The 10,937-nt window shown below is 33.0% G+C and overlaps 1 protein-coding gene across 4 annotated transcripts; it reads left to right on the plus strand.

Moving 5' to 3' along the window:
- The first annotated feature begins 3,976 nt into the window (after nt 1–3,976).
- On the plus strand, nt 3,977–8,328 carry LOC126725738 (uncharacterized). Of its 4 annotated transcripts, XM_050430612.1 has the most exons (4): nt 3,977–4,238; nt 4,483–4,572; nt 4,685–5,112; nt 8,093–8,328. In XM_050430612.1, exons 2-4 carry the CDS (start codon nt 4,564–4,566, stop codon nt 8,103–8,105), a joined length of 450 nt encoding a protein of 149 aa, XP_050286569.1. In that variant the 5' UTR covers nt 3,977–4,238; nt 4,483–4,563; the 3' UTR covers nt 8,106–8,328. The 4 variants fall into 4 exon arrangements, with proteins under 4 accessions (XP_050286569.1, XP_050286568.1, XP_050286567.1 ...); XM_050430611.1 differs by having other exon boundaries at nt 3,977–4,572; XM_050430610.1 differs by having other exon boundaries at nt 3,978–4,238; nt 4,483–5,112.
- The last annotated feature ends 2,609 nt before the right edge of the window (nt 8,329–10,937 follow it).

A 10,937-nucleotide genomic window follows, 5' to 3' on the forward strand; every position in this document is an offset into this window, starting at 1 on the left:
GAATCCTAATCCGAATTGGACTTGGATTTGATGCAAATTTCCTTTGATTCCCTACTCCAGTTGGACTTAAATTTAATTGGGTTGGCCTTTTTTAACTTCATCATGGCCCTTGTAAAAGTGAAGTCCATTAGTTTTCTTCTTTGCACAAATCCACTTATTTAATTCCATTCTCCTACAAAAGACAAATTCATGCAATAAGATTCAATTAAGTGCAAAACTGATTATTCAACATTATTCCAAAACCGAATATAAAATGCATGAATTAACTCAAAATAAGTATGATAATACTTTCTAACAATGATATAAATATGCAAAATTAAGCTATTATCAATGCACATCAATACCCCCTAAACAAAGATTCCTTATCTCACTAGTGTATGGAGGAAATGGGTCCTTCCCTACCTTAACAGGGTTTCCTGCCTAGAACCTAGAGATGAAGAAGAACTCCGTCTTCCATTTCCTATCAAGTGTGGGGAGGACTTAACCAATCTATAGTCTGAACCCCTAGCTGAAAATTGGTAGAAATCTAGGGATTGACTGATTTCTGAGGGTTTGTAACAGTATAGGAACTCATTCACAGTGAGAGGACGGTTCCCATCAAATATTTCCCCCCACAAACTTGCATAGAGACGATAGGCCTCCATGCATTGGGGTTAAGTTGGTTAATGCCTATACCTAATCTATGGAGTATTTCCCAAGCAAAGGCATTAAGAGGCAATCTAAGTCCACCTAGAAGGTAAGCCTCATATATACCTACCCCAAAATGAGGGTGACAGTACCATTTACCACGGACAACCAAACGAGGGTAAGGTCGTCAGGGATCTGGTACCAACTTCTGAGGGAGTTAAGTTTTTCTCATCCATCCTGGAGAGAATACCTACTGCATAACAATACACAGTCTCCTTTTCACTTGAAGAGGTAGACAAAGGCACACTGGTGGATGTTCCAACAAGTGATCCAGAGACCACCCTCGTCCTAACCTCCTTTTGGAAGACCTCTAAGGAAACTCCAGGAACCCCAGACGTGTATTCCTCATCTGTGATGTTTCCCCTAATACTATTACTGTTACTACTATTGTCAGTACCACTACCACTAAGGCTACTATCATGGTACTCGTCTATCTCCCTATTATCACTATTACTAGACAAAGACACTATGATTTTAGACATTTTGAAAAACTAAAGAAAAACCTAAAGACGAGAAGAAGAGGATACTTGGCTCTAAACGAGGATGACTAAGGATGGAAGAAAACTCCTAGACAAGGCGCTGGACGACAGAGGTCAGAGGAGAAAATATGAAAAATGTGAGGGGGCAAGAGAGGAATTCCACTATTTATAGGTGACAAACTTGGTCACTAAAACGACACAAGCAACCAAAAGGAGCCACATGGCGCTTCTCTTGAAAAATGAAACGCAACAAGTAAGCCTTGAGATTGCACCATGTGTTAACATTAGGAGTAGGGACCAGGTTAGACCAATATTAAAAAAATAAAATAAAAAGGCAACAATAACATGGACAACATAAGGACGAGGGAGCAACTAATATGGATCAATTAATGTTCACCCGTCCTTGGTTGTTGTCCATGACCTAACCACATCCAAAGAGCTTCAGCAAGAAAGGAGTCTAGGAATGACAGTATGCATGAATAGTACCTGTCCATTAATAACAAGATGGTTCAATTTGACGGAAGTCCTCCATGGACGACTAGATGCATGGACAACCAAATTATACTTGGTAAATCATACGAAGAATTCTCCAAAAGTTCCACATAATCAAACCACGACACATTGCTCTTAATACATGGAAGGGACTCCTCGGATTTTGCTCAACATACCCCATTTTCTCCATTAACCGCCCAAATCATCCACGATAATGGTGAATCCAAACAAGTAGACCAACTTCTAACTCTCTATAAAGGAGCAAATCCCATTCACTCAAGGTAAGTCCTTACTATTCACTATTTTCCGTCCTTATGTTCTAAAGAGAAAACTAACTTAACCGTCGGAGGGTCCTTGGCCAGGTCACACCGGCCACCTTTGACAATTCTTTCTTTCTTTTCAGGACTTACAACCATTACTATAGTTCGGAGTATTTCAACCTACTGATTTTCGTGCATTATCAAAAACTAATGTAGTGAATTATTTTAATAAGATGACCAATTCCATGTTTCTAATGTGGTGATTATTTTACTATTTTACCTGATGCAAATATTTCAAGTTTCTACATTTATCCATCAACTTCTTCATAATAGATTTTGTAAATATTTTCACATGAAATTTATAAATAGTTTTATAGTTACAATTTCATTATGCATTTTCAATTTTTGTAAATTTATAAGATCTACTCAGGGGATCCTTTTTTTCCTTCCCCTAAAGGTTAATACTGAATTATAGCATCGTCTTCCAATCATTAAAACATTGATTACTACATTAACAAAATTGCCAAAAACGGATGATAATTACGGAATACTAGCCTTTGGGTACTCGTGTATGTGCGTGCTCAGAGGCTCTTCTATTTTTTTGGATAAAATTAATAATTTGCATCAATTATAATTTTGGATTACTACATTTTATAATCACAAAAAAAAAAAAAAAATGGGGGGTGACCCATAAACGCATAACACTCATTATACCCCTAGATTTTTTTGTGATTGGAAAATGTAATAATTCCAAATTACAATTTATGCAAATTATAAAAGATTATTCATCTCTTTCAATTGGACTTTTATGTGGTTCAAAAATTTTCTCATTAATGAAGAGTAACTTCACTTATAAATGTCAAATAAAAAATTTCATTTTGAATTCAAAAATAGAATTCCTAAAATTTAGGATTTTTTTTCCTTCATGTTCAAAAAAGAAATTACAATTATGACTTATCTCTAAAGTTTATCCTTTGAAAAAAAAATATTCTAAATTATAATAAATGCAAATTATTAACCTTTAAATATAGAAGAGCTTCTAAGCACACGTGTGCTCATATATATATATATATATATATAGGTAAACTACATATTTGGTCCTTATCTTATACTCTATATTTCAATTTGATTCATAATTTTTCAATTATGTCAGTTTGATCCTTAACCTTTCAGTACCATGTAAGTTTAGTCTCTATTGTTATCTTTTGGATGAAAATTGATAACTTATTTAATGACCAAAATAAAAAATTAGTTTATGCTAATGTGACAATAAACTTAAATTTTATTTTGGTTGCTTGTCATATTAGCAATTTTCATATAACATATAACGGCAGAAGCTAAATTAGCACGACATTGAAATGTTAGGAACTAAATTGACACAATTGAAATGTTAGGGACTAAACTGAAATATGATGTAAAAGTAAGGGACCAAATATATAGTTTACCCTATATTTTTTAAACATAGAGAGGAAAAAAAAAAAAAAAAACCGCTATGTGCACAATATTTTCACAACTCTTATGTGACAGGTTATTACAAGTTGTTATTGATGGGGTAGAAAAATAATTTCAGTAGTAAGTTTAAATTAAAACCAATAACAACTAATAATCTATAATTTGTTGTAAAAATATCGTAAAAATATCGTGTATTTAGCACTTCTATAAAACAACAAACTTGAGAAAAAAGAAGAGAAAAACGGCTTTTTTTTTTTTTTTTTTTTAATTTAGCTAAAATTTAGGATTTTTTTAATTAATAATTTTACATACAAGAAGTGTTACGTCCACAACATTTTTATAATATTTTTATAATAAATCATAGGTGGTTAGTTGTTATCGGTTCAAATTTAAACCTAATACTAAGATTATATTTTTACCCCCACAATAATAACTAGTAATAACCTGCCACTTAAAATTTATTATAAAAATATTATAAGAATATTATGAATATATTATTCCTCTTTTATATATATATATATATATATATATATCCCTATTATTTTGAATTTATAAATCGGTTAATTTAAGGGTATTTTAAGCTTTAAAATTGAAGACACAGAAAAGCCATAATAAATACTAAAAATATCTTCTCTTTTTCTCTACTCCTCACCAAACCCCAATTGAAAATCCTCTCTCAACAGAGCGACGTGCAATCGGCTTGATGCTTTGTTTTTTTACAGAGTAGTAGTACAGAAAACCCTTAACACAGAAAACCCAAACCTGCAATTCGCTCGAGTTCGGTAATGGAAAAACAACAATGTCTCCTGAACGACATTGTGTACGACATCCTGAGTCGGATGCCAGTGAAATCCTTAATCCGATTCAGGTGCGTTTCTAATTCTTTTGGCTCCACAATCACCGACCCTAAATTCATTGCCACACATCTCAACCAAGCTATATCACTATGTTCTTGGTGGTACCAACATTGTTGCCTTCTGTAATGGCTTGCTTTGTCTCACTAATAATTCTGAGAAGAGCTTAGCTGATCAAAGTCTATATTTATGGAACCCAAGTATTAGAATGTTTAAGATGGTTCCTACTCAATTTCCTGACCACCTTCCTGTTTCTAGGGTCACTTTTGGATTTGCTCATCAAAACAATGATTTCAAGATTCTCAGGCTTGTTTGTTTTGCACTTTAGAGTACGAATTCATGGAAAAAGTATGAAATATTGTTGGAGTTTTTAAATGGATCATCTATTCATTATATATGTTCATCACCATGTTTATTTTTTAATGGAGCTCTCCACTCTATGGCATATGACAATGATCAGGAATTTATTTTGTCCTTTGATGTTGATGATGGGAGAGTCCGTGGGATAATGCCGCCTCAAAACTATGTATCTGGTTGTTCTGAATTTCTTGCTGTGTTCAAGGGATCGTTGGCTTTGATTGTTTTCACTGATGAAGTAATTGGCGAAAATGATGTATGCGACATTTGGGTGATGAAGGAGTATGGTGTGTCTGAGTCATGGACAAAAAAAAGCGTACCAATGGAAATAAATGCAAATCTAATTGGCTGCTCTGTCAATGGTGAACTTTTGATTGAGCAAACTAGCCATTCGGGGGTCCACATCATCTCATTTGATTCTGAGAGTTTAAACGAGGAAAATCTTGGAATTCCACAGACTAGAGATGTGATTTACACTGCTGATTTTGTGGAGAGCTTAGTCTTGCTTAACGGGGCAGACATCAAAAATCAGTGAGTTTGAATTTCTAGTAGACAGTCATCTTTCTCAAATTCACATTGACAATTCAATTTTGTTATTTTTGTTTTTCCTGTGTAAATAAACCCATTATTATATTGTATTTCTTTCCATTGGCTATAAACTTGAAAGTATTTGTTTTGAATCTTTTGATGCATAAAACTAAATTTTATTTAACACTAAAGGATTCCTTTGAGGATTACGGCTTTTATTTGATTATTAAATAAAAAAAAAAAAAAAAAAAAAAAGGGTGTGAGAAATGTTGTGCATATTCTAGAACATGGCATGTCACGGTAACATATGTGTTTCACTAACATAGTCTTATTTTATTGGTCATAACATGATGATTACTTTTTTTTTTTTTGATAACTATAGGCGGAATTGCCATGGATGTAAAACTAATTGAGTTAATGTTAATACATATAGGCACCCTAATTTGTATCAGCATTACTAGTATCTCCCATATTGAAGGAATACTAAATTACAAATTGTACCCTCTAAATGTGAATCCTTTGGCTTTGCCTATTGATATTTAAAATTATGTAATGTTTTGAATCTCTTCTCTTTCATCCATACCCATTAATGACATGGCCATTAGACATCAAATATATATATATATATATATATTTGAATTTGGAATAATGGAGGGTGGGTTGTTTTTGTTTGATTGTTGAAGTTGGAAAAGTTTGATAAATGGGTTGTGAGGATCATGCAATATATGGCTTGTGTGCACATATAGTTTTTGAAACAGAAGGTGTTTTCAATTTTTTATTTAGAACATTTGTATGATGCATTTAAATACCTACTAATCTTAAGATTATTATTAAAAATAAAAAATAATAAAAATAAAAAATTCATGATTATATGGTTTGGAGGTATAGTGTGAATGAAATAATCAATAGTCTTGAAACAGCATATAATTTTCTTGGTAGGAATCTTTTGTAGCTTAGTCAATACTGGTGTAGACAGTTGAACTTCAGAGGCTGCCATCGTACCCCTGAATTGTCAAAGCAACACACTAAAATAGAAAATACATGGCTTTAGCTTTGTGGGCTGTTTTGAAATTTGAAATTTCTGTTTTATTAGATTTGCAGTACATTATGGTTTGTGGATTCAACTAAATTTGAACAAGGCTATCATATTGCCCTGGTCTTGGTCTTTGTTCTGTTGTAGTTCCCTGATACTGAATTGGCTTACTGACTTACATAGTTATCTATGACTCTAAAGCATGTTGGATCACTGTGTTCTGAATCATAACTCTGTCAAGCTCAGGATTTTGCATTACTTAAACTGTGGATACCTAGCATTGTTAGGATTTTTGGTCTGACTGTTCCAAGCTCCAAGGATAAAGCAATTAAGTTACAGTTTTTAGAGTATTGGTAATCAAAGTGTTTCCAGAGCATTTTGAGTTTAATCCTAATGTTTTTCCAGTTCAAGATTTGATAAAAGTAACCTTCTAGAAATATATCTCTAATGCTACATGTATTTGGTGATTGGGTAGTCTTAGTAAGCCATGAAATCTGCAATATTTGACTATTACTTTAATCTTTTGACAAATCAAGATTGTTCCTATCCAAAAATTCCCACACAGTTGCTAAACAAGAACATATATTATCTATAAAAGAAAACTATATTATTGGACTTAGTCATGCATTTTTCCACTTGCTAATTTCCTCACTGTTTCAGTTTAGATCCTCGAGTCTCTAAGACTTGAGTTCAGTGAAGAAACTCGAGCCTTAGAGCCTCGAGTTCCACATGGATTACAATTCCATGTCAGCTGTTGCCAGCACTTGGAGCTCGAGTCTTAGAGAACCCTGTTAAAAGCCAAAAAAACACCCTTTTGTGTCCTTCTCACTGCCATACGTTTCACCTAATTTACTATGTTTGTGTCTCATACCATACATTATCTTTAAAGATTATGAAAGAAGAAAGCTTCTTTTTGTAGATTGTTTGGTTATGCTATTAGTGCATTTGTTTTGGTGAATTGTCACTATACAATACATTTGGGATTTTTTGCACTAACTAATCTTTTTTATGTTGTGGGGAAATTCATTAACATAGAGATGTGAAGCATTTGCAATAATTAGGATAATTATATATGTTTGTATTTATCCCTTTTGTAGGGTATTTATTCCTTTCTCTTTTATTTTTTTGGGGGGGGGTTGCATACTTTTTGGATGGAGATTTTGGGTATGAAATTAGCGGGATTGGGAAACTACTGATTATCTACTCCATTGAAATGTTTGTAGAGAGTTATGGAAATATTGTGTTTTCGTTGTTTTGGTTTACTGGGTGATGCTTAGAGATGTTATGGAGCATTTAGCTAGTTGGCAGATGCATAGAGATGTTATGGAGCATTTTGCTAGTTGGCAGGGAAAGTTTAGCAGATGCAGTAATGCTGTGATATGGAGGGTTTAAAATATATATATATATATATATATATATTATATTTTATTTTATTTTAAAAAATTTGATTGTTACAATGGGGGAAGGGGGATTTGAACCTTGGACATCTATGTTAGAAACATTAAGAGGTACTATCTGAGCAACAAGGCTCTTGGTGGTACTGTGATATGGAGTATGATTCCTCATTGTCTCATGTGGGGTATTTGGAGGGAGTGGAATGCTCAGACTTTTGAGGGATGTGAAAATTCAGTTCATGACCTAAAGTTTTTATTCCACAAGACTTTGTTTGAGTGGATAAATGCTTTGTGCTTATTTTCATTTGCTACTTTTTCCAATATGCTTGATTGTTGTAACCTTCATGTGTAATTTGTGTACCTATTGTACACTTTCTGTGTTCATTGGTAACACTCTTTTCATATAATAAATTATTTTTTAGTTATAAAAATATAAAAGGTTTCTGGGCATGAAATTAAGTGGTTTTTCTGCCTTTGGGTTTTCTTTATATAGCTAATCCCACCTATCTCTTTCTTTCTCTAAATGAAATAACACCTACTCTCTTTTCTTCTGTAGGGCAGAAGACTAGATAAGATCAAGCATCAAACATGTGGATTGACATGGGTGTGTTCTTGTTGTTTACGTTAGAAGTATTGGTATATGTTCTCTTTAACAGGTTTGGTAGAAGACCATCAAATATGTGGATTGACATGGGTTTGTTTCTGTTATTCATATTCACGTTTGGTATATATGTTCTCTTCAACAGGTTTGCAATAACATTTTGACCATTAGACTAATAGTCTATCATTTTATTTCCTTTAAGTTCTTCATGGATGTGAAGGATCAAAAAGCCCCAAATGCTACATACTATCTTGTAAAAATGGTTGTTACACAAAATTTTTGGTAGTCCATTAGTTTTTATATTGCTTATCAATAATTTGATGAGTCAAACCTTTGATAATTTTGGCAAATATGAATAACAGAAACAGTGAATGGAAATAGAGAGGTGTTTCCCATATTGAATTTTGAATGAACACTTTTTTTTTTTTCATTGATAATAATGTTGATAATATAGTCATAGGATCTTATACATTAGTTGAATTCACTCACACCACAACGATGATGTATATAACAAATATTGGAGGATTTGAGTGAAATTTTATTAGACAGTGGTGAGAGAAAGGCAGAAAGCTATTTTTAGTAGGATTTCTAGATACATAGTTCATGTTTAGAAAGCCATACTTAAAACCTGTCATTGCTTGCATCACCAATGCTTTTGAAGTTATGTTGTTGGTCATCCCATTTCTGCAATGACCTTAGATTCCACCCTCACTGTCAAACTCATGGATAGTTAACTCTGGTGCTGAACTGCAAAGATCACTACCATCCTCTGCAGTCTGCAATTACTTTGCATTTCACCAAATTGTGTTTAATGGGAATGAGATCCCAACAGGCCATCCAAACAAATAGTTGCACTTTATTGGGCACCCAGGTCTTCCACATAGAGCTCCAGCAAATGAAGTCACAGGTTTGGCTTGAGCACCCCCTTGCATTACAATCTCATAGGAGCTGTCTGGCAACATAATAAGCACTTTTGACTGTATATCGCACAGGTTTTGTGTAGCCCAAAATTAACCTATTCATGGTGGGTTGTTGACTCAACGAAAATTTCAAAATAGCCTTAGCATTGGCTGATGAAAAAATTCTGATAGATTGCTCCCTGTGCTGTCATCTTGGGAACCTTATTGATGGAGAATACTCGCCTAGTGCAAGTATCTAATACACTCATCTTTGGAATATATTCATTAGTTTGTTACTTTGTTTGTTACTTTGTTATTGTATATTTGCTGCCCTGTTGGTTGGGTTTTTTTTTTTTGGTTGTGTAATTCTGTATGCTATTTGTGTGGCAAACACAAATGTTAGCTATCATGGTTCAGTTTTGTCACATAATTGGAAAGGTAACTCATCCAGATTCTCGAATAGCCCTGTAGAACAGCATGTCACTTCTGCAACATCAAATCCTGCCAATCAAGGCAACATAAGAAATGTAGAAGATTTTTTTATTTTTTTATTTTTTATGGATGAGCTCAAATAAGGTTACTATCTAAAATTGCAAATGTAGTTTGGTTTCTTGATGATTTTGTTGCAACTGTGACAGGGCAGCAAACACATTAGGAGAGTGGTTCATTTTTGTTACAAATTTGAATTTGTTGAGTGTTTGGTTGGATTTTGTTCTTCTGTGAATTTGAGTTTGTGTGTGTGTGTGTGTGTGTGTGTGAGGACTATTTTGGTACTGTTTTTATGTTTTGTTAAATAATGGTTCCACGAAAGAAACCATATGCAGAGAATTTCGTTTTAATGGAGGTTGAGACATGTTTTTTCAGTTTATGTTCATTGTAACTTAATTTTTTGGAAATAGTTGTGCACTGCTTCTTTCTGCTGGCATGTAAACCAATTAAAAATTTAAAATGAATTTGTTATGTCCATGTTTGTTAAGGTTGTTGGAACAATAGACCACTTTTCTCATTTCCTAAAAGTTCAACTTGTTACTTCTCTCAAAATAATAACAATTAAAAAAAAAAAAAAATTAAACTTTTCTCTTTATCATGCTTGGACCCATCCATAAAATGAAAATGTAGGAGCAACCCATGGGAGGAAGTTTCTGTTTTCAATGGTTTACAAATAGTTATATTAAGGGTAATAAGTTTCTATGTGCATTGGACTGGCTCTTCTTGATTACATATCTTCAAATTACTATCCTATCTTGAATCTTCTTATCAAGAAATGTGTGTGCTTGGTTGATTATTGCTGCATTGATTTAACCAGGATATTTCGTTAAAATGAAAAACTAAAAATTCATTAGCACATCACACTAGATATTGTTTAAGTTTCTTCATTGGTTGGCCGAACTTGTAAGCACTTAATAGTTAATATCCTTATATACTTTTAGTTTTAATAAATAATAATCAAAATCTGGGCTCAGAATTATAATTTGCTATATTTTTTCGGTTTAATAATGTAGGAGGCAAGAAGGCCAAAAGAAACTTATGCATGATTTGGAAGCAACACCTTTTTTATGTAGAATTAGTCACTAACCCGTGCAATACATGGTTCTATCTCATGTCTAACTATGTTTATTTCACTTATTTTATTTTGTGAAGGCATTGATATTTTGAATGAACATTTTGAATGAAAAATTTTCTTCAACTTTGCCGACCCTAAGGTGGTTTGAAAAAAATAAAGGGAAAAAAGCAGCATTTTACTACAAAGAAATACATTGTATAGAATGAAATGGTGAAGAAAAATGAGGTGTATTACAAAAGATATAGGATAAAGTTCTCCAACTATTTTTACTGTTAAAAACTCCATGTCTAATATGAATCCATGTCTACTTAGAGACTTTTAATGTAAAATTTACTTC

The sequence above is a fragment of the Quercus robur genome, chromosome 5 (genome assembly GCF_932294415.1).
Source record: "Quercus robur chromosome 5, dhQueRobu3.1, whole genome shotgun sequence".
Classification (NCBI taxonomy): domain Eukaryota; kingdom Viridiplantae; phylum Streptophyta; class Magnoliopsida; order Fagales; family Fagaceae; genus Quercus; species Quercus robur.

What these genes read in the sequence shown, in the direction of transcription:
- LOC126725738 (XM_050430609.1), top strand. Translation starts at nt 4,170, where the DNA reads ATGTCTCCTGAACGACATTGTGTACGACATCCTGAGTCGGATGCCAGT. An exon ending in AAATCCTTAATCCGATTCAG is followed by an intron (nt 4,239 to 4,684) that starts GTGCGTTTCTAA and finishes GACAATGATCAG; the next exon opens with GAATTTATTTTGTCCTTTGA.